The 20,803-nt window shown below is 42.0% G+C and overlaps 1 protein-coding gene across 1 annotated transcript; it reads right to left on the bottom strand.

The window, feature by feature from the left end:
* Positions 1-605: 605 nt before the first annotated feature.
* On the bottom strand, positions 606-19,219 carry cacna1fa (calcium channel, voltage-dependent, L type, alpha 1F subunit a). The gene is made up of 45 exons (XM_071477047.1): positions 19,077-19,219; positions 17,124-17,263; positions 16,880-17,025; positions 16,635-16,787; positions 16,328-16,524; positions 16,136-16,239; positions 15,872-16,014; positions 15,692-15,760; positions 15,541-15,604; positions 15,345-15,371; positions 14,698-14,858; positions 14,369-14,594; positions 14,055-14,262; positions 13,793-13,913; positions 13,590-13,662; positions 13,377-13,440; positions 13,232-13,289; positions 13,030-13,126; positions 12,333-12,462; positions 12,131-12,190; positions 11,934-12,040; positions 11,586-11,673; positions 11,292-11,399; positions 11,130-11,182; positions 10,887-11,033; positions 10,298-10,499; positions 10,032-10,190; positions 9,821-9,931; positions 9,641-9,724; positions 8,681-8,701; positions 8,421-8,549; positions 8,259-8,324; positions 7,957-8,048; positions 7,393-7,552; positions 6,073-6,200; positions 5,732-5,828; positions 5,538-5,640; positions 5,321-5,422; positions 4,908-5,032; positions 4,078-4,424; positions 3,815-3,961; positions 2,794-3,182; positions 2,257-2,369; positions 1,831-2,160; positions 606-1,424 (listed from the first exon to the last, which is right to left on the bottom strand). Exons 1-45 carry the CDS (start codon positions 19,131-19,133, stop codon positions 1,218-1,220), a joined length of 5,913 nt encoding a protein of 1,970 aa, XP_071333148.1. The 5' UTR covers positions 19,134-19,219; the 3' UTR covers positions 606-1,217.
* Between the last annotated feature and the right edge of the window lie 1,584 nt (positions 19,220-20,803).

Below are 20,803 nucleotides of genomic sequence, written 5' to 3'. Positions count from 1 at the left end.
TGAGGTTGCCTGCAGGGGGTTATTATAATGAAGGGAAGAGCGGAGGCTGTTCACGGTTTAGTAGACAGGAGGAGAGATGTAGAAGGGGGGAATGAAAAGGTCGGTGAAGGTTCGTGAACCGCCGCTGGTCATCGTCAGGCAGCAACATCACAAACCGGTTCTGTGTCACAGCACCAACCTCACGGTGCGCACACAACAAGTTGGGGAAAGTTGAAGAGGAGTTCAAGTCACCTAGATCCATGCAAAAAGCACCAAACATGAATACACAGTGTTCGTTCAGCTCTGAACAAAGGACACACAGAAGTTATTGTTTTGCATGCTTTTTTTCCCCCCTCTCTAAAAGGAGAAGTGAAACCCAGATGTTGTCCATCTGCCGGTCCATTAATGGCTGATTATATAATTCACTCCTTTGTGCGTCACTGCAGTTTTCAACATCCACTGTAGCAGTGCTGTGAACAAAGTAAACACAACCTAAAGCACCTGTCAGCTAAAGCACAGTTTACAATGGTATGCTATTATTTACACACAGGAAAAATGATTACAATCAAGAATAAAATACATTTCAGAAAACTTGTTTTATTTGTGCACAGCAGATAATCCCCCCTCCCCCACAACCAGACAGGTCGACAATAAAACACCATTTTATTTATTTTTGCTATGAATTTGCTTTATCTTAGAGGATATTCAATATATTTAAATATTAATTCAATATATTTACATTTGTGTGACAAAGTATAAAGGTTTTATTGATCTAATAGTTTGACATATTCTAATTTTAGAGTCTATGTGCCATGATTGCAGCTGAATACACACTTGTATAAAGTGATAACAATTCAAGTACAGTACAAAATAAAAATACAATGCAAAGTGGTCCTTTGTCATAATACTAAGAGCCACTGTTTGCTGTCACATTCAGCAGGCTCTTCTGCAAAACACTGCAATCATAGTGTTCACAGGAAACCCTGTCGAGTCCTGCCACATACTGACATGTCCTTAAAATAAGTGCATGTGTGTTTTGGCATTCACAAACAAAAGCATCTCATACACTCAGGACAACAAAGTGAGAAAAAGTCATGTCCCATTTGTATCCCATCACATCATTTCTTTGTTCTCCACAGAAGATATAAACACACACCACATTAAAGACTTTGCTCCTTTTTTTCTCTTACAAACTTCATACTTCACTTTCTCATACAGTTATTTCAGTGTTGCTGATCTCAGTAAGAAATCACGCAGTTCATTTCGTCGGCAAGTTCGGCCTCAAACCGAGAGATCGACTGACTGGCTCCGCGGGCTATCAGGTCAGCAGCGGCGCTCTCCATTTCATCCAGGCTCATGTGACAGGCTTCGGCAATCTCCCGCTTGGCAAAGTTCACAAACTTCGGGTCCCTGGCGTAGAGGCCGAGACCCTCGGAGATCAAGATCTGACATTAGCGAGAAAAAAGGAGGCGGAGGAACAAGAGATGAGAGACAGGATCATGCACAGACAATTTTATCAGTTGAGAGAGTCACTTAGCCGTATGATCACCAGTGAGTAACAACTTTGTTTATTTATCTCTTTTATTATTCTGGGATTTTACAGCAAACTTCAAAGAATGAGAAAGTATAATACTAAACTCTAAAAAGAAATTCCCAAACATTATAGGCAGGGGTCAAATTGTATCATGAGATATCGGCATTAGAAATAAATATTGTCTTTTTGCTGTTTATATATTACAGTAGATGTAAGAGCATGCATATCCAGGTATATTAAAGGACAGTTTCACAATTTAATTGAATTGAAGCCTGTCCTAATACCAAACTCTAGTACCAGGTAACATGATTACTCACCGACTCAACCAGACTGTCCGCACTGCCTTTGTCTATGAAGCCCTGGTTGACCGGTGGCATCCTCACGCTGGTGAAGGTCCTCGTCTGACCGGGGTACCAGCCGGGACGGCTCCCTACAGGGAGGCTGGCGGAGCCGTCGCTCCACAGCGGCTGGCTGGTGCCGGTGGCTTCGTCCATCAGGATCATAGGAGTGTAGATGAGCTTGCCCCTGCGCCCTGAAGGGTTGATTATTCCTGGAACAGGAGTGGTGCCAGCTGCTGCTGTGTTTGCCCAGGAGGCGGACGACATGGAGGACACGCTGCTGGGTCGGGAGTCCAGGCTGTGCTGGACCTGCCACAAGAAAGCAAGAGCAGGAGAAGAAACCAGATGAGAAACTCTGTGGCTGAAATCTAGCAGTTTGAGAGAGCATATGTGTCATGGTTTTACCTGGAGACGGGATCTGGATGGGGATGTGTTCCCAGTATAGTTTCCTGGGATGGGGATGTTGTCCACACTGCTCTGAGGCCTCAGACACTGGAAGTTAAAGGCAGGCTTACGACCTGAAACAATAGGCAAGGAAGTGTTAGGAAACTGGTCAGGATGCATGACTATAACCTTGTTTGGACAGATTTAGCGTTAGCAGTGAAAATATATGACTTTAATCTCATGCATATATCATTTGTGATTATTATCTGCAGCATAGTTACAAGATAAATAATAATTCTTGGTGAAATTTCTCTAGTTATTCAAATAGAAGCCAAATTGGTGGCATTAGATTTAAGAGGTAATCCAGTAATTTAATATTGCACTTGAGTCAAGCTACAGAACACTGGATCCTACATATCCAATAATGCAACGAATTACATCTTTTTGTTAAGTAAAAGCCCACGTCCTTGAAACTCCCTCCATAATTAAGTGAAAAACTTTGGCTGTAAATGTAAAAATGATAAATTATGCGAACTTAAGAGAGAGTATGTTTCCCACCTCTGGGTATGGCAGGAAGTAGCCGTCTCCTCACAAACTGTGTGCCGTTGTTTTCGTTCCCACCGTAGCCATTCCCAGTGTAACCACTCACAGTGCTGCCATTTTCAGTGCAGCCGTTCACTGTGCTTCCATTACCATTGGTGCTGATGATGCTGCCGTTCCCATTGTAGCCCGTGTATCCGTTCCCATTATACCCATTTGTGTCATAGGGGGTGGGGCTTGCAGTAACGCTCCCTCCATTCATGTTGGTGTTATTGTAATTGTTAATGAAGGTGTTCGGATCAGGAATGTCATAGGGGATCTCCCCAATGCTGCTAGCTCTTTCCAGGCTCTGTCCATTGTAGCCGGTCTCAGTTGGTACAGGAGAAACAGCTTCTGGGTAAACGTACCTGTAAAATACAAATCAAGACTTCAAGCATGAGTTCATATTTTTAAAGGAATACTTTGGAATTTGGGGAATTATGCTTCTTCAGTTTCTCTCACATCTGTCCACTTGATATGAAGCCTACCACCAGCACGAAAGCTCACTAATTGAAATGTTATATATTTTGTTTGTCTAATCTGTACAAAAACAAAAATGTATAAACAACAAACTGTGGTTTTATGGCGGCTTATGTGGGGGACTATTTCCTGGCCGAGAGCAGTGACTTCCTGGAGTCTTATCGTCATCTTGAAGCTGCCAGGCAAAAAATAGTCCCCCATATAACCCTGTGTAAAACATAAACTTGTTGTTCTTACAATGTTTTTTTGGGAATTAACCAAACAAGATACAGCATGTTAATTAGTAAGAAGTAATAGTAGGATGATTCTTTTTTAATTTGTACAGAGCCAGGCTAGATGTTTCCCTCTGTTTATGGTCTTCGATGTAAGCTAAAGTTTCATACATCACCGAAAGACGTTAAAGTGGTATCGATTTTTTTCCCATCTAACTATTGGCAAGAACATGAAGATGTATATTTTGCAAAAAGCCACACTATCCCTTCTTCACTGCTCTCTCCTCACTTTGGATCTGGTTTCTTACCTGTCTACTGATGCCAGACTTGCAGCATCGCCTTCACTGTTGTAAACCTGCTCAGTTACTTCAGTCATAGCCGCCACAACTGGTTCTTCAGCTATAACAGATATCTCCGGGGTTGGAGGAGGAGGCAGCTCACTGATGGAGTCCACCCTGTGTGTGGAGAACAGGCAAGTCGGGAAATAACTCATTGTGACTTTCACCAAAAATGACAGTAACACTGTGTCAATTTACATGTAATGCAATAAACACATATGAGAGAAACACACCTGATGGGCAGGGGCTCAGACCTCACAGGCTGCTCTGTTACGACGCTGACACCTGCCAGCTCTGATCCTGGTCTCTGGTGCTCCTGTAGGCCTGAGACCTGCTCTGTAATCACGCCCCCGTTGGCTATCTTGGGCTCTGGTTCGAGTATCACAGTCGTCTGCTCCACGAGCATATCGATGGGCGGCATCGGAGTGCTAGCCGGCGTGGTGTTTGCTGAGGTTCCAGCATCACTGTCGAATATCTCATCACCTGTCATCTCTCCGTCCACAGCTTCCTCTTCTTCCAGGTCACAGGCCATCGCCAGACGCATCTCTGGAGCCAGGTCCTGCAGCGTCCGCAGCCCTTGCTGAGAACACACACACACACACACACATGTACCCCAATCATTATGTTAACAGTGATTGTCTGGCACATATCCATAAAGCAACAACAAAATTCACTCAAAAATGTGTTGTCATGATTATTTAATTTGGATGTTCGAGCATCACGTTGCAGAGCTTGTGCAGAGTTTGACACCAGATGGCTGTTTTCACACTCATCTGCTAAAGCGTGGAAAGTTCCTGCAACTTACACCTAAAGTGTGATGTGGAAACTTGAAAACCTCCAGCGCACACACACGCACACACCAAGAAGAGACATCTGTGTGTAGTAGTTGAATGAACAGCATTTGCATATTCACAGATGGTGGATTTTCCAATGAAAAAAATGAGAAGATGTACACAAAACAAATTTTTTGTGTGGAAAAACCATATCACATCCAAATTATTACTCTAATTACTCTTATTACTCATATCTGGACTCGATCTTTAAATTGAAAAGCACAAAGCACCTGAAGAGAAGCTGCCTTGTCCTTCTTCTTGGATTTCCTCTCCCTCTCCTTTCTCTTGCGGAACTTCTTGAAATAGTCCTGAATCAAGAAGCTGGCGTAAAACTTCCCACAGGTCACCTCGTCACCTGAGAAGGAAAAAAAAAAAAAAAAAGGAAAACGGACTGTTGTGATAAGTGTTGGAGGGAAAGAGGAAAAGAAGAAAGAGTAATACAGACATTTCTCTGGATGATGAGATTCATATACTGTCTTCATTTGCTCTTAATTGCATTCAGAATATTTTTAAAACCTGATTCTTTTTCAATGCAGACATCTTACTTTCACAAGAAATATGTGCTATTAATGGCAAAAGCTTTATTTAATATTTGAGTGATTTCTTTCGTGATGGCTGGCAGCTATGTAATTTTTTCATGTACCTCTAGGTGGAGGAATGACTTCATCGATGAGCTTGGGCTTAGTGCGTTTCCAGAGCTTCTTAATAATCAGCTTCAGCTCCTCATTCTGCTGATCGATGGGGCCTGAGGGTGACAACAAATCCTTTAAGGAAACCAGCACCTTGAGCAGCAGTACAGTCTCATACAAGCACAACGAGTGCAATGAGAGTGTGTGTTTGAATGTGTTGCAGGTCTTCACCTTCAGTCTTGATTTTCAGCGAGGTTCGAACAAGAGCAAACAGCGTAGCATTGAAGGTGACTGTCCCATCAGGGTGCAGGGGGACATTCATAGCAACAAGTCTCTGAGAGGACAAGATGAGACAGAAGGAGTGAGATCTATTTACTCCTGCCTCTGGCCCCATAATGTGAAGCACTGAATGTGTGCCGAGTTACCTTGCAAGCCACACGATGAGGACATAGCTTTCCAAAACCAAGAGGTGGCTGAATCCTTCGCAGCATGGTGACGACGTCAATGTGCTTTATACGACCGCTGCAAGAGGCAGGCAAACGCAAAACAGATGTTTACTGAGAGATAAAAGTGAAAAGTGACTGAGGGCATTTTAGAAACTGAGAGAAGCAGTATCTGCACACTGCTGCACAATTCTCTTCTCGGTTATGTTGATTTCCAGTTGCCTTGCAACTGGAAGTGATTTGGTTATAACCACAGATTGTCTGAACAGTGAGAGGGAACAAAGGTAGCAGAGGATGAAAGAGAAACGAGGAACGAGTCTTACGTGGCCTCTGGATCGTAGTCAGACCAAACTCTCTTGAACTCGTCCAGGTGGTGAGTACCGAGCACAGTCCAGTCTCGTGTCAGGTACTCAAAGTTGTCCATGATGACAGCGATGAACAAGTTGATGATCTGACAGAGACAAGGACCAAAACATAACAAGTGTGACCAATACATCACCATAGATTTGATAACTGACTTAGGTACCATCATTAAAAGGTGTGAATTTTGACTGAGAAAGTTTACACAAAAAAAACCTACATAAAATAGTGGTTAGTAATGGTTTATCATTATAATCTATAATTAACCTTTAAATAAATCTGTAAATTAAAATTAAGGTATTAAAGGTGTTTTAAATTAATAAAAGTGAATTAAAGTAGTTCAAATAGAGTTTTAAAAGTAAACATATTGCATTAGGTTGTTATTTACTTTTATATGCAGGCGTTTATTGGAATGGTCTTTTTGTAACGAGTGACTATTTGCATGTCAGTCCATCCAGTTCTGATAGAGCAAACGACTCCAGCAGGACTCTGAGGTCCGGTTCTACTTTTAGCAGCCGGGAGGGTTTCAGTGGGTTTCTGCTAAAGGTCGAAGACCACACACAGACTGACGGATGTCAGCTGTCCACAGGAGAAGAAACCATAGAAGGAATGTAAGAAAGACATGAAGAGCAGGGCTGAACATGAACCTGGACCCTGTGGTTGTAAATCTGATTTCAAGGAAGGAGGAAACATCTTCGACTGAGAAAGAGATTAATACTGGGATGTCTTTTGGGAAATCATACAATTTTGGTTTGTTTGAATTAAAACGTGCTTGCACGTGCTTGAATTTTTAGACTCCATTTAAATGTGCTTTCTCTCACTACACCCGAGCAGACCCTGTTCTTTTCTGTTTAAAAATCACCCTCATTTAACCTGTTTAATGTGTTAAAATAGCACTGAAGTCACTGAAATGTTACCAAAATACTTGCAACCTTTTAAATTGGGATTTTGTGGTTTAGGTTTCTCTGTCTGGATTAACAAAATCCAGAGACGTGGGAGTATTCTGAGGAGCTGGAAACTGGAGGAGACAGGGTTAGGCTTTTAAAACTGCTACTACACTACTGGTGTAATACTATCCTCTCTCCTTTCATCTGACTTTTATCCCACAGACCTTACAGTCTGTAAAACAAGTCTGAATTAATTATACCTAAATTTAATTTTGGAGTCAGGCAGCTGTATTAATTTATATCAAAGCAGCATAAGTGTTTTACTCCAAACAATCTGAGAAGGGAGCGATTAGAAACCAAATTGATTGATCCTTAATCCCCCTTGGCCTCGCTCACCAGGTAAGCGCACAGCATGAAGAAGCTGATGAAGTAGATGTAGGACAAGTTGCTACCGCAGCTGAACTCTTCACCAGGTTCAGTGTCGGACTCTGGGTCACAGCGTCTGCCGGGGAGAGCTGCCAACATGATTTCCTGCCACTGCTCTCCGGTGGCACACCTACAAGGACACAGAGACAGAGCAGCACTGGCATTTGTCCCCTTTATCGAGATTATTAAGATCTTCAAAATCTCATTTTAAAGGAGGGGAGAGAAATTGTTTATTTACTACTAATTAATGCAGAAAGAGGAAATGTTGTGCTGGGGCATAACTAATAAATAATTACTAAAAATCAATTATCGGCACCATAGAGAATTACAATCTATCATCAAATGACATTGCTGATGATTTAAAGCAATTAAACAGGTAAACGTATTCAGATTACTGAGAACTTTAATTTTAAATCTGGTTTTACTTTGGAGTTTCTTCAATAATTATTTGTTTAATTATTCGAGTGCTGCAGCTATGAGAAAAACAGTGAGGACGACTTTGGCGTCTGTCTGTTTCTGGATGAATTGACTCACCTGAAAAGCACCAGAACAGCCATGAAGAAGGTCTGGAAGTTGCAGTTTCTGTTGATGTGCGTACTGTCATCGACGGCCACTTTCCCAAACGTCTGCAAGGAGAACAGTGCGCTTGGTGAGAGACACACAGCTGCAACCAGAGGAGCAGTTTGACCGATAACAATCTAGTGAATTGTGGGTAGGACTGTCTTGTTTGCTTTATGCTGCTTTCTGTACCATTAATTGGTAATTGATTAATTTTAGGTGGTGAAAATGAAACAGTTTAAAGTGCAGATTTGATCAAGTACTCCTGGCTCACTCACCTGCATGCCAATCACAGCATAGATGAAAAAGATCATGGCGATGAGCAGACCAACGTAAGGCAGGGCCTGAGCAGATACAAGTCAAGAGCACGATACTGAAATCAAGCCTTTATCTAATTAGTTTTGCCATGATGTGAATTATTTGCTCTGCGCTGCACTGACCTGGAGGGACTTGACAAAAGTCCAGAGAAGCGTTCGAATACCCTCTCCTTTGCTGAGCAGTTTGACCAACCTCAACACTCTGAATAACCGGAAGAAGGTGATGGAGACTTTTCCACTTTCTCCTTTGCCCTTTAACGAACATGTGGTGAGACACAGACACAGGTAAGTAAATACATGTGTTACACTGCGTGCGCGTCCTGATGTATAGATCCCAAACCTAAGACACATTTGAAGCTCGGGTGGTTGTGTTCAGCTCTCACCTCACCATGGCCGCCTCCTCCCTGGATTCAGGCAATCAGCAACAAGCAGAGACAGAATGTAGGAGGGAAGAGATTAAGAAGCCATCAGGATCAGACAGAAATGGTTTAATTATCAGAGTGAAACATCTGTCAACAAACCATCCCACTGAGCAACAAGTTCATTAACACACTGCATGTTGTGTAAAGTCAGTCGGAGTCTGGATTTTTTTTAACACTGAGGTCATGAGTTCAACCCCCCCCCCCCCCCCCAGGCTTTTTCTGTATCATCTGCACTCTTCTTAGTGCACTTGTTCCGTTAACTGTACCATTATATTTACTGTAGTTCTGTTTTGAAGTCTCATGAACACAGTATTTCAATAATTCAATATATTTATTTAACAACACTAGAATGGGCCTATAACAAACCCACCATGTTGGTCACTAAACCCTGAGATTTTCCAGCAAAAGACACAAAAGACTTGACTTCGTTATCTTGATGTTAATTATCGTGAAACCTTTTATTCTGACACCTGGATTCTCCTCTGAAAACAGAGAACTTGAACGTTTGCTGTTGCTGATGTTAATGTTGCAGTAGCTAAAATGTCTCAGTCTTTTTTAGATGCTCCATGAAGCTTAAAGTTGGATTTTTTTTTAGAGAGAGATTCTCTTTTCTTTTTGACTGAGACAAGACGCAAAAGTAACACATGGATCTTGTCATTTTTAATTTTTTACAGTAAACATTAAAAAATTTAGGAGCAAAGCCTCAGGAGATTCATTTAATATTAAATTCATTGCTTGTGCACAGACTTTTGCTAAGTCATGCTAAATATTGGAAAAGAGAAAACTGTGCCACTGCAGCCTCTTGTCAAGCATTTAATAAAGTACGTAGCAATGACACAGGACTTTCGTAAAATGTTTTTGATTTGATGTAAACAAACAATCAGAATTTTTGAAATGTGCCTGAACAACAAACAAACTTACACTAAACTCAGAGACTGCGATGTCCAACACGCTCCCCACGACAATCAACGCATCAAATGAATTCCAGGGATCGATGAAATAATGCTGCAATAAAAAGAAATAAGCAAAGTGAGACTCAACAAAAAACAGTGGTGGCAGTTGTTGTGAATGTAAAACAAAACAACAAAAAAAAAGCCTCACATGAGCCCGCAGAGCCAGTAACTTGATGATCATCTCTATAGTGAAAACCACAGTGAAGATCATGTTGAGGATGTCCATGATGGAGGTGAAGAGTTTCGACTGCTCGTAATGCTGAGAGAAAAAACCCCACAAAACTTCACATTAAACACTGAAAAAAAAGGAAATTTAAAAAAATATATATTTTGATATTTTGATTTGTGCAAAATGGTACCTGAACAGCCAGAGTGAGGGTGTTTCCCAGAATCAGCACAAACATAACATATTCAAACTGGCTGGAGTTGATTATCCTCCAGAATTTCAGCTGGGAGGGGTTTTTGGGAATGTAAATCTTTATAGGTTGAGCTTTCAGTGCATAGTACACACACTGGCGCTGGACGGGGTTAAAAGAGGAGAGGGAACGTTACTGACTTTGAAACAATGAAACAAAGCACAAATGAGAATTAGAGTGATCAATCAAGATTATGTAAAATAACCAACTTGATTTTTGTTGAGTTCACAGTTTTTAAACTCAGCCTCTCCTTGTTCTCGAAATGTGATGATGACAAAACCCACAAAAATGTTCATCATGAAGAAGGCAATGATGATGATGTAGATGATGAAGAAGATGGAGATTTCTACTCGGTAGTTGTAAATGGGCCCTCGGTTTATGGCGTTGGCGTCCACAGCCTTGTAAAGAAGCCTTAATAGAAACAAAATACAAAAAAAACAATGGTGAGGAAACATTTTCCGCTCAAAAATATAATCTTCAAAAAAAAAAAATCCAAACAGAATTACCACCTCTAAGCTGAATGCCTCTGCCACTCAGACTAGTTTCAGGTTACATCCCCGTTTATCCAGAGTCGTATTAAATATTAACCATTTGTGTGGCTGTTTGTGTGAATTCTTCAGTTAAAATCACTTTAATTGAACACCTATCTTTATTTGCATACTGAAAGATACAGATACAAACTTAAATTATTCATATGGGGTATGTGACCTTTGACCTTCAACCACCAAAATCTACAAAGTAAAACCACTTTTTTCTTAACCTTGAAAATAAAAACAGTGTAAAGTTGCTGCTACTCACTGTGGCCAGCCTTCAAATGTTGACACAGTGAATAAAGCCAGCATTCCCATCAGCACATTGTCGAAGTTGAAATCACTGTTTTGCCAAATCCTCTCTCTCACCATGGGGTGGTTCATGTCCCCGTCTTTATAGACCACGAACGTTCCCCTAAAATCAAACACATACACACATTTTATGACACACACAGCATGTTAAGAGACTGTGAGGTGCTTTATATTGCGTAGAGAAATGATAAGAACTGACTTGCACTCATCTGGAGTGTGTTTGGCTTCATCTGTGCAGCTGTAGAATCTACCCTGTTAGCATGAAACACAGAAAAGCCAAACCATTAAAAACCCCCTTTTAATTTTCTGTGAGCAAAAGAAAAAGAAAACAGTTGAAATGGTTGAAAATGTGATCATGTACCTTGAAGAGCTGCACTCCGATACACGCAAACATGAACTGAAGAAGTGTTGTGACAATCAAGATGTTACCGATGGTGCGGATCGCCACAAACACACACTGCACCACATTCTGTGAACATAAAGGCAATGAAGCCCATAAGTTAGCTTTAAATAGCAACAAACTATACATAATATACACTTAAATATCAAATATACACATATGTAACATACATCATGCAACGTAACAAGTAAATGCTAACTTTCTTAATATATGATTTTAATATAACAAAAAAGAAAGATAAGCAAAAGGATTTACCTTCAGCCCCTTGGCTCTGTTAATGGCTCGAAGAGGCCTGAGCACACGCAACACTCGAAGGATCTTCACCACAGAGATTGCACTCGAACTGGGAGCAAAATTGATTTAGAGAAGTTAAAAAAAAAAGAATTTAATAAATAAATAATAACTAGTAATAATGAAGGCAGGTTTTACTGGGAAATGGAACAAATGTGGAAAGAAAATCACTTTCTTTAACTGAACTCTAAAAAGTGCTGCCCTCAAGCCTTGACACTTGAATGAGACATCGGGGTACAGCTTTACAACAGTGACTCCTGTCAGTTCTTCCGTCCAAAGTGTCCAGTTTGTGTCACACAGGAATCTACTCACTGCAGGAAGAAGGACGTGAGCGACACACTGACAACCAGCAGGTCGAGGAGGTTGAAGGCATTTCTACAGAAGGAGCCCGTGTGCAGAAAAGCTCCGTAGACTGTCATCTAGACACGAGCGAGGAAGTGAAGAAACAGAGTTAGAAACTTCCATCTAGTGAACACATCACTTTCAATTTCAGCCAGTTCAACCATTACCTTTAGTACGATCTCCACTGTGAAAACGGACGTGAACACATAATCTGCATAACCAAGCACCTGAGGAAAACCAAAAATGAGTGCGAGTATTCATTTTTCTTGTCATGACAGTAATTATGAGCAAGTGGGAATGAAGAGGATATGACAATCTGCTTGCAAGAATAAAAGCAGATGTGATGTGATCCTATGTGGTTGGTCTTACTATGTTCCTGAATGAGTGGGATTTGATTGGATCCTCAGCGGCCAGGGAAATACTACTGAGGATGATGAAGATGAGGATGAAGTTGGTGAAGTATGGGTGATGGATGAGGTTGTGGCAGGCGACTCGCAAACTGAGAGTTAGAAGGAAAGTAGAAAAGTGAATCAGAGGAGTGGAGAGTTTCAGCCATCTCTTGGCGTCACACAACTTACTTGCTAAATTAGCAGGAAGTTAAAGGAGCTATATGTAAGTTTTACTGTTACTACATAGCCAACGTTACCATTAACAGCTGATTACTCACCAGTTTAGAAGAAACGTTGCAAGTTCAGGATTAAACCTCCTTCTTTAGCTTGACGAGAGATGTCTCCAGCAGAGGAAACAACCCTTTTGTTTTACTTCTATCTGTATCACCTCTTTTCGTGTACTGGCCTTGTCAGACTGATTTGTCACTTTCTGAGACCGAGTCACCGTAGTGTCCAGTCTGCCCTGAAGAAGCAGCGCTGCTCAGAGGGTGTATTATAACATCTTGTAACGTAAAGGCTACAATGGTTGAAGTCCTTACAAAGACTGGTATGTAAACAGCTGTTATTGCTAACGCTATGTAGCAATAGCAAAACTTACAAATAGCTCCTTTAAAGAGTAAGATTTTAGAGTTTTAGTAGAATTAGTTTCATAGGGCACATCTCTATTCTCAGATTACCAGTTTTTCTTTCCAAGAATGAAGAAGGAGCTTCCATCAGGGATTGGTACGATCTTCTCTTTAGGCCCAGAGAACTCTGGCTTTAATGGAGCGACTCCTACAATAAAACAAAGAGCAAACAAGAAAGGTATAAGAGACAGCTTACATCTGAGTCAGCAGGTGTAACGTTTCCCCTGCAGGGTGTGATGTCCGTCACACTCACCCTCTAGTCCCTCAATGGCCCTCAGCTCCTCGTTTTCCTGCCAGTCGTCCTCTTCGTTCTACAGACAGAGCATCAGATCAGCTGCTGTAACTTCGGCATCTCACTTTTTAGTAACGGTGCAGAAAAATATTAAAACATTATCTACCCCTGCATCTTCATCTTCTTTCTCTTCATCCTCATCCCACTCTTCCTCCTCATCTTTTTTCTCTCTGAAAAAAACAAATGCCGCAAAAATACAGTTGACCGAAGCTGGAACTGTTCAAAAGTCACATTTTTGTATGCACTTAATGCACTGATCAGTGTAAACACAGCAGTAAACACTACTGCTCACTATCACCTTCTCTTATATCAAACTTACTCGACGGTTTTCTTTCCGCCGCCTCCTGCCAAGTTGTCGACAGCGATAGCCAAGAAGACATTGAGCAGGATGTCTGATCACGACATTAAGGAGTCAAATTTCCTCCATCGGATACTAAAGACTGAACTTAATGTTCGGCAATTGGATCAGAAATATGGTTACAAACATTGTTTATCTGTTGATCACTTCTTGGGAAAGGATACAGTTACCACAGACAAAGAGGATGACAAAGTAAACGCACACCACCATGTTAGGGAAGATGGGCCCTCCGTAGGCCATAATGCCGTCGTACATCACAGCGTTCCAGTCCTCTCCAGTGAGTATCTGCACAGACAGACCGCCAGAGAGGAGAGAAAAGAGAGACACAAGGAGACAGAGAGAGAGAGAGAGAGAGAGCTGTAACTCATACCTGATAAATAAAAGAAATGATATTGGCATGTGAGATATTGTGGAGGTGTAAATCACCTGGAAACAAGTGAGCAGAGCCTGAGGGAAGGAGTCAAAGGTACTTCTCTTCATCTGAGTCTCATCAAAGTTGAATTTGCCTCCAAACAACTGCATGCCCAGCAAGGCGAAGATGATGAGGAAGAGGAAGAGCAGGAGCAGCAGGGAGCAGATAGCTTTCATGGAGTTGAGCAGCGAGTTGACCAGGTCAGATAAGGCAGCCCAGTGCCTGGAAACAAGACAGCATGGGTACGCTTCAGGAAATTACACACAAGATGAATCAAATGCCTGAAAGAAGTTGGCACTTGTCCTCCTTAAGCTGTGTTATCAGTTACCGTGTCATCTTAAATATCCTCAGCAGTCGGATGCAGCGCAGCACGGAGATGCCGATGGGCGGGATGACATCCAACTCTACGAGCAGAGTCTCGAGGATGCCGCCGCACACCACGAAGCAATCAAAGCGGTTGAACAGCGCCATGAAATAGATCTGCAGGCCAAAGGCATACATCTTCATCAGCATCTCCAGAGTGAACAGCAGCAGCAGGATCTTATTGGCTCGCTCTGTGGGACAAACAGAGAAGAAGAGGTGGAGTCTTTTTTTTAATTTTATCACAGAGGGTCGGGATTAGGATTAAAAGGATTAATAGGAGTAGTGTGCTTTTACCTTGCATTTCTGTGAGCCACTTTGGCTGTCCGTAATGCTCGGAGGCACTGGCCACTGTGTTGAGAAACACCAGCAGAAGAACCAGCCAGTAGAAGTTTGTGGTCTTAACAGCCACGCGGCAATTCTTCCTGAAAGTATGATTCAGCTGGCACAACTGGTCACTAAGAAAGAGTCGACACAGCAATTTGAATGAAGAAAGTACGTACAAGCCACAGTCAGTCCCTCCAAAGACACCAGGTTTGTCCTGGTGTAGGTTTGTGTCTCATATGCATAAAAAGCTGCAACAAAACACGCAATCAGCTAATGCATTTTTAAAAAAATTATTAATAATTATTGTGACCTCAAATATATTGCCAAATAATATTTAATCCTCTTTGTATACTATGCTGCCAAAATTTAACTGGTAATTATATTCATATGTAATAGGACAGTGGGTAAAGAACCTTATCAGATATAACACCTTCTAATGTACTGTGCTTATCCTGTGATGAATATTTTTTTCATTCTACTGATTTTGACAAATGTAATGATTAACACAGTCAAATGTTATGAATCATACAAACAATGTAATGTATTATTATGCCACAACCGGAGGAGCAAACTATGTCTCACATTTCACATACAGTGTGTAATGTTGAAAATCTTACCAGAAGCTATTGGCCATCATCTTTGCCCTGAGAAAACAGGAAAATGGAGAGAGAGAGAGAGAGAGAGAGAGAGAGAGAGAGAGAGAGAGAGAGAGAGAGAGAGAGAGAGAGAGGGAGAGATGAATAAAATGACTTATTCTCCTCCTAAGTCTCAGTAATAAGTTGGAACTGTGTTGTTGTTTCTCTGTTGTCTTACATGAGAGAAGCACAGCAGCCGTTGTCATCATCGAGGTACGCGATATCATCATCAGAGTCTGACTCTGTGGAGCGCAGAGACAAGTAGAGGCTGTTAGAGAGCATCGTATAAAACAGACACAACAACAAACAGAGAGTGACAGCTGACATACCTCCACCGTCCTCACTGTGTTTGTACCAGCCAAACTTCTTCATCATCTTTTTCTTTGCAATTGCAGCACCTATGAAGACACAGAGTATAAATGTAAGGCTGAGAGGTGTAGCTGCGTATATTTGAGTGTGTGTGTGTGTGTGTGTGTGTGTATGTCAGTGTAAACGTGTGTTAAACTAACGTTTGTTTCCTTCTTCATCCACATCCTCGGCCTCTATGAGCCAGTCCATGTAGCCAATCATGTCCTCCTCCATCTGTTTGCTCTCCTGCGCCTTCTGCAGCTCACCACGCGCCACAGCCTTTTCTCTTTCTTTGGAGAACTCTCTGCACACACACACACAAGCTTAGGAAACTTAGACAAACATAGGAGAGAAATGTAAGGGATTCACTTTGTTTTGTCATAATGCAACAGAAAGTTGAGACCTGCGGTGCAGCGACTACCCACCCGCTCAACACACCCAACACAAGATTGATAATGAAAAATGATCCAAAGATGACGAGAGAGACAAAGTAAATCCATGGAATCTCGTAACCAATGGCATCATTCATCTGTGCAGAGAGACAGAGAGTGTGAGTCAGCATTTTCAGTTTGGAGTCAGAAATAAACTGCAGGGGATCTAAGAGCATGTCTGTGTACCCAGTAGAGCACATCTGTCCAGCCCTCCATAGTGATGCACTGGAAAACAGTCAGCATGGCGAAGAAAATGTTGTCAAAGTTTGTGATCCCGCCGTTGGGGCCCTCCCACTTGCCCCTGCACTCAGTCCCATTGCCGACACAAAAGCGCCCATTCCCTGCGAACGCACAGGGCGTGGGGTCATCCTCCATCATGAGACCTGCAGCAGAGAACGGCAGAAAAAAACAAAAACAGGCAGTGAGCCTACACATCCATGAAATGTGGAGAGCATAGAAATGATTTTTTTTTTTTAGCGTGCAGAGCAGAGACCTGTGTTCATGAAGTAGCACGTCTTGTGCATCCTGCCGATGAACAGCTCCAAGCCGATGATAGCGTAGATGATGATGACAAACATGACCAACATACCGATGTGGAGAAGGGGGACCATAGCTTTCATGATGGAGTTCAACACAATTTGTAAACCTGACAAGACAAACACACACTTTTCAGTCGTGCATGTGGGATGACGCACAGACGCAAGAACACACCCAGCAGACTACAAGCGATGGACACACTTGGCACTCCAGACACGAGTCGAAGCGGTCGCAACACCCTGAACGCTCTGAGCGCTTTGACATCCAGGCCTCCGGGTTTTCCTGCAGCATGATGGGCCTCTCCTGGCTTATGATCGGTCATGGCCTCCGCTATCACACTGAACAAGCTGCACAGACACAGAAAACAGCTGTTTGCACTTTTCTCTTTATTCATGACAGAACATTTGCAGATGGAAATCGTGACCATGTAAAAGCACCAAAGTACCCGACAATGACGATAATGAAATCGAGCAAGTTCCATCCGCTGCGTATGTAGGCGCTGGGGTGCATGACTAAGCCGTAGGCAAGAATTTTAGTGAAGGTCTCGATGGTGAAGATGACGAGGAAGACGTACTCGACTTGTTCCTGAGAAGAAAAGGTGGCGTAGGGATAGTTATGCGAAATTGGAATGACCTTTTTTTTTTAAATGCTAGTGAGTGCGTCTGAAGGGAATAAACATAGAAAAGTGCTGAAGAAAATGTCAAGTGACTGTCACAGTAAAATAAAGACATTCAGAAACTGTTGATTGCTACTCACTGCATATACCTATAAGTGGCATTAATTGTCTTTTTAATGCTTCTTTCTTCGCATCACATGCGTCATCATTAAGGGCTGATTGCAGTGGCTTTCTAACCTCTTAACCCAGTGCCTGACACATGCTTAAGCCTGTCACTGAATCCCTTTTCTGTAACTTCAGCTTAATGCTTCTAATCACCACCACCACTGTCACACGGACTCTACCTGAGGCTGCCAAAATAATCCATGCATCATGTGCTGTGATGTAAGATAACAGATATTCACAAAAAGACTGTGATATTCACCAATCTTGATCCATAAATTGTTATTAACTTATATTTGGTCTCTATAAGGAAGAGAATCTTAAAGTGAGGCTACCTCCTCTGTGAAATCCAATAAAGGGATGAACATTGATCATGCTGCAAGTCTGGGTGTGTTTGTGTGTGTGTGTGTGTGTGTGTCCCTGCTACTCTTTTAACTTAAATCACCTCCAATCAAACTCAAATATTTCATCACTTTTACTCTCTGCAAACTATGTCAGGAGCATTTAGAGCAGTACAGTGACATTAACATCAGTGTGACTTGTGAATACACAACAATGTTGTTGAGAGAGAAAAACAGACGTGTTTTCAGTTCTCAATCCATGTGATTTTGAATTTAACTGAGAGAAATGATCAGAAACAGAGAAAGAAAGAGAGACGGGGGTGGGGGGGTGGGGTGGGGGGTGGTGAGGCAGATGGTTCGCGTTTAAGTAAGTCATGATCCCTGACAGGGTCACCTCGCTAAGGTCACAGCACAACTTTTCCCCCTCTAATACCATTACCACCCTACAGAACACTATTTACCTCCACTAACAGTTGCTACCTTCAGCAGTATTCCTACTTACTGCTGTCCTCTGCATGAACAACGTTTCATTAACCAGTAAAACTTGTGTCATGAATCATGCACACGTCTATCAGTGAACTCAGACGACCCAGAGAGCTGAGGAAAGAGAGTCAGCTCAGGAGAGCCAGAGATGTTTTTAATGGAAGTCAAGCCTTGGGGAACAGGAATGTGGAAACATGCAAAATGTATAAAGGAGCTACTTCATAAACATTTTATCGTTTCAATGAAATGTTATATTTCTAAGGAAGAAGAAAACTGTACGATCAAAGTAGGGGGCATCTGTTTGAAGGTTAGACTTTGTGGGATATTCTCAGTGTTGAAGATCTCCCTTCAACTGCATTTTTTTCTCACGCGTCCTACCACTGATTGATGTAGGTATCTATTTATTTACATATAGTATGTATGAGTGTATATATGAATACATCAGTGACACAAATTCATAGATAAATGACAGATTGAGTGAAACAGCTACAGAACTTTATTTTTTCAGTTCCTTCTTTCATTTATATATATGAAGAATTCATATTCACCCAGGTTTCTTTGTCCATGTCTTTGTGATGATTGTTGTTTATATTACATTTTGTTGTGAGGGCTACTTTTATGTCATAAGCACAGTATCCTTTAGAGCCTGGCCACGTTCTCATTGGATGACAAAGATATGTTTGAGCCTCACTTATCTGTGGTAATACCTCAGTGTACCATCCTCCCACATATAATGTTTCCTACCTTTCAAAATAAGTAAAATAACGTATACTGTATCTCTCCACAGGAAACTCACCAGTTTGTGATTGGTAGCATTGGAGTCATCATCGGGGTATGGCTTGGTAACGCCCATGGCCACACAGTTGGCAAAAATGGCAAGTAGAATGAAAATATCAAAAGGCTTGAGGACTGAACTTAAGGATACAAAACGCCTCGTGAAGGCATCTTTACAGGAAAATGCTGCATAATAAAACTTCAACACACTTACATCCCAACATTAACTCATTAACACATTATGCATTTGAATCCCAAGCAGCAGTGTCTGTATAAACGTACACAAACACCCTAACCCACTCAGAAAAAGGATATTTCCACTCCACTAGGGCCAGTGCTGCCATGCGGATGGGGTTGCTGAGGGTGAGGCAGCAGAGAGCTCGGGGGGCCCTGAGAGCAGACTTGTTTGCCTGCATCGCCTTCTTGGCCCCCCCTCCTCTTTTTCTGGACGAGCCAGTTGACCCGAGGGTGTCTGATTTGCCTGCATCGCCCACAGGGGGGGCATCTGTGGGAAAAACACATGTACGGTAATGATGTTAATAGGGTCCAAAATATGGGTATTACATGACCACTGAGGTGTGAGTTGTTTCATTCTAAGCTAGAAAATATATAATACACGTGGGGTGACTGACACTGAGAGGTTATTTGTTAAAAGAGAAGTAGCTCTGTGATATTCGTAGGCACCTTCACTGATATGTAATCAAAATTAAACACAAACAAAAGCAAACTAGAAAACCCTGTGCCCACTTCGGCTTGCTGCAAACCTTCAGCGCTATCTCACACCGTGCAATTATTTCATTGCTAATATCTGCACACATTTTATTATCCACCATAATTAGGACGGGATTTGACAGGAGGCTGTGCTAACAGACAGGTATTCTGTCCTGAAGGCCTCATATTATAAGACCAGATGTGACCTACTTCTTTATTGGGAGCAGTGTGGCACTTAGCCCAGCACTATCCCCAAGTAGGCCCATGAGCACCTGTTGACAAGGCCCTGCACAGAGAATAAGCCTGTGGGTGCATTTATTATCTCACGCATGTAAAAACTAGTGAGGAGCCAAAAAATATGGGCAGATACGAGCTTAAAGTGACTGTGCTATTCTAAAAACCTTGAATATGATGCCAGTTGTACATGGTCTCATCTCATGGTAAAAACATATGCTTTAATTTTAATGGAGAAAACACGCCCATGTATCAGAGCAGCTATGTTTTACCATTCTTGTCACCTACACTAAATCTGTATCCACTGTTTCAGGAAAAATGGTTTACCCATTTCCATTGTTTCTATTCAGCATAAGGCTTGACAGTGTAATGAGCCATATGGAATGGGCAACATGAATGCAAGGGTATAATGTGCTAAACTGTGCAGGTAGAACTTCAGGGACAGTGTCCATACCTTTCTTTGCCGCGTCCATTTCCGCAGTTTAACACCACGAAATCACCTCAGAAATGCCACCATCAACTCCTCAGGGGATCTGCGATGCGTGGTGGATCACAGATATAGTCGTGGCCCCCAAAACAGAGAGAACTTCCTCGGAGTTAAATAAAAAAAAAAAAAAAAAAAAAAGTACCATGTGCAGCCTGTCATTTCATGCCCACATGCAGCACGTCGGTGCGGCTGAGAGGCACCGGGCCATCCTGCTCGCCTCCGGCCTGGAGCCTAGAAATCCAATTAAAGCCGCTTCGTGGTAATTTTTAACTGCGTGCAAATTAAAACTGCGAGTGCTTTTTTAAAATTATTATGAA

Source organism: Trachinotus anak, unplaced genomic scaffold (assembly GCF_046630095.1).
Source record: "Trachinotus anak isolate AG129_WGS33_773 ecotype Australia unplaced genomic scaffold, CSIRO_AGI_Tana_v1 ptg000004l, whole genome shotgun sequence".
NCBI lineage: Eukaryota > Metazoa > Chordata > Actinopteri > Carangiformes > Carangidae > Trachinotus > Trachinotus anak.
Note: the sequence above shows the minus strand (reverse complement) of the source record. Positions and strands in the feature narration are given on the sequence as shown.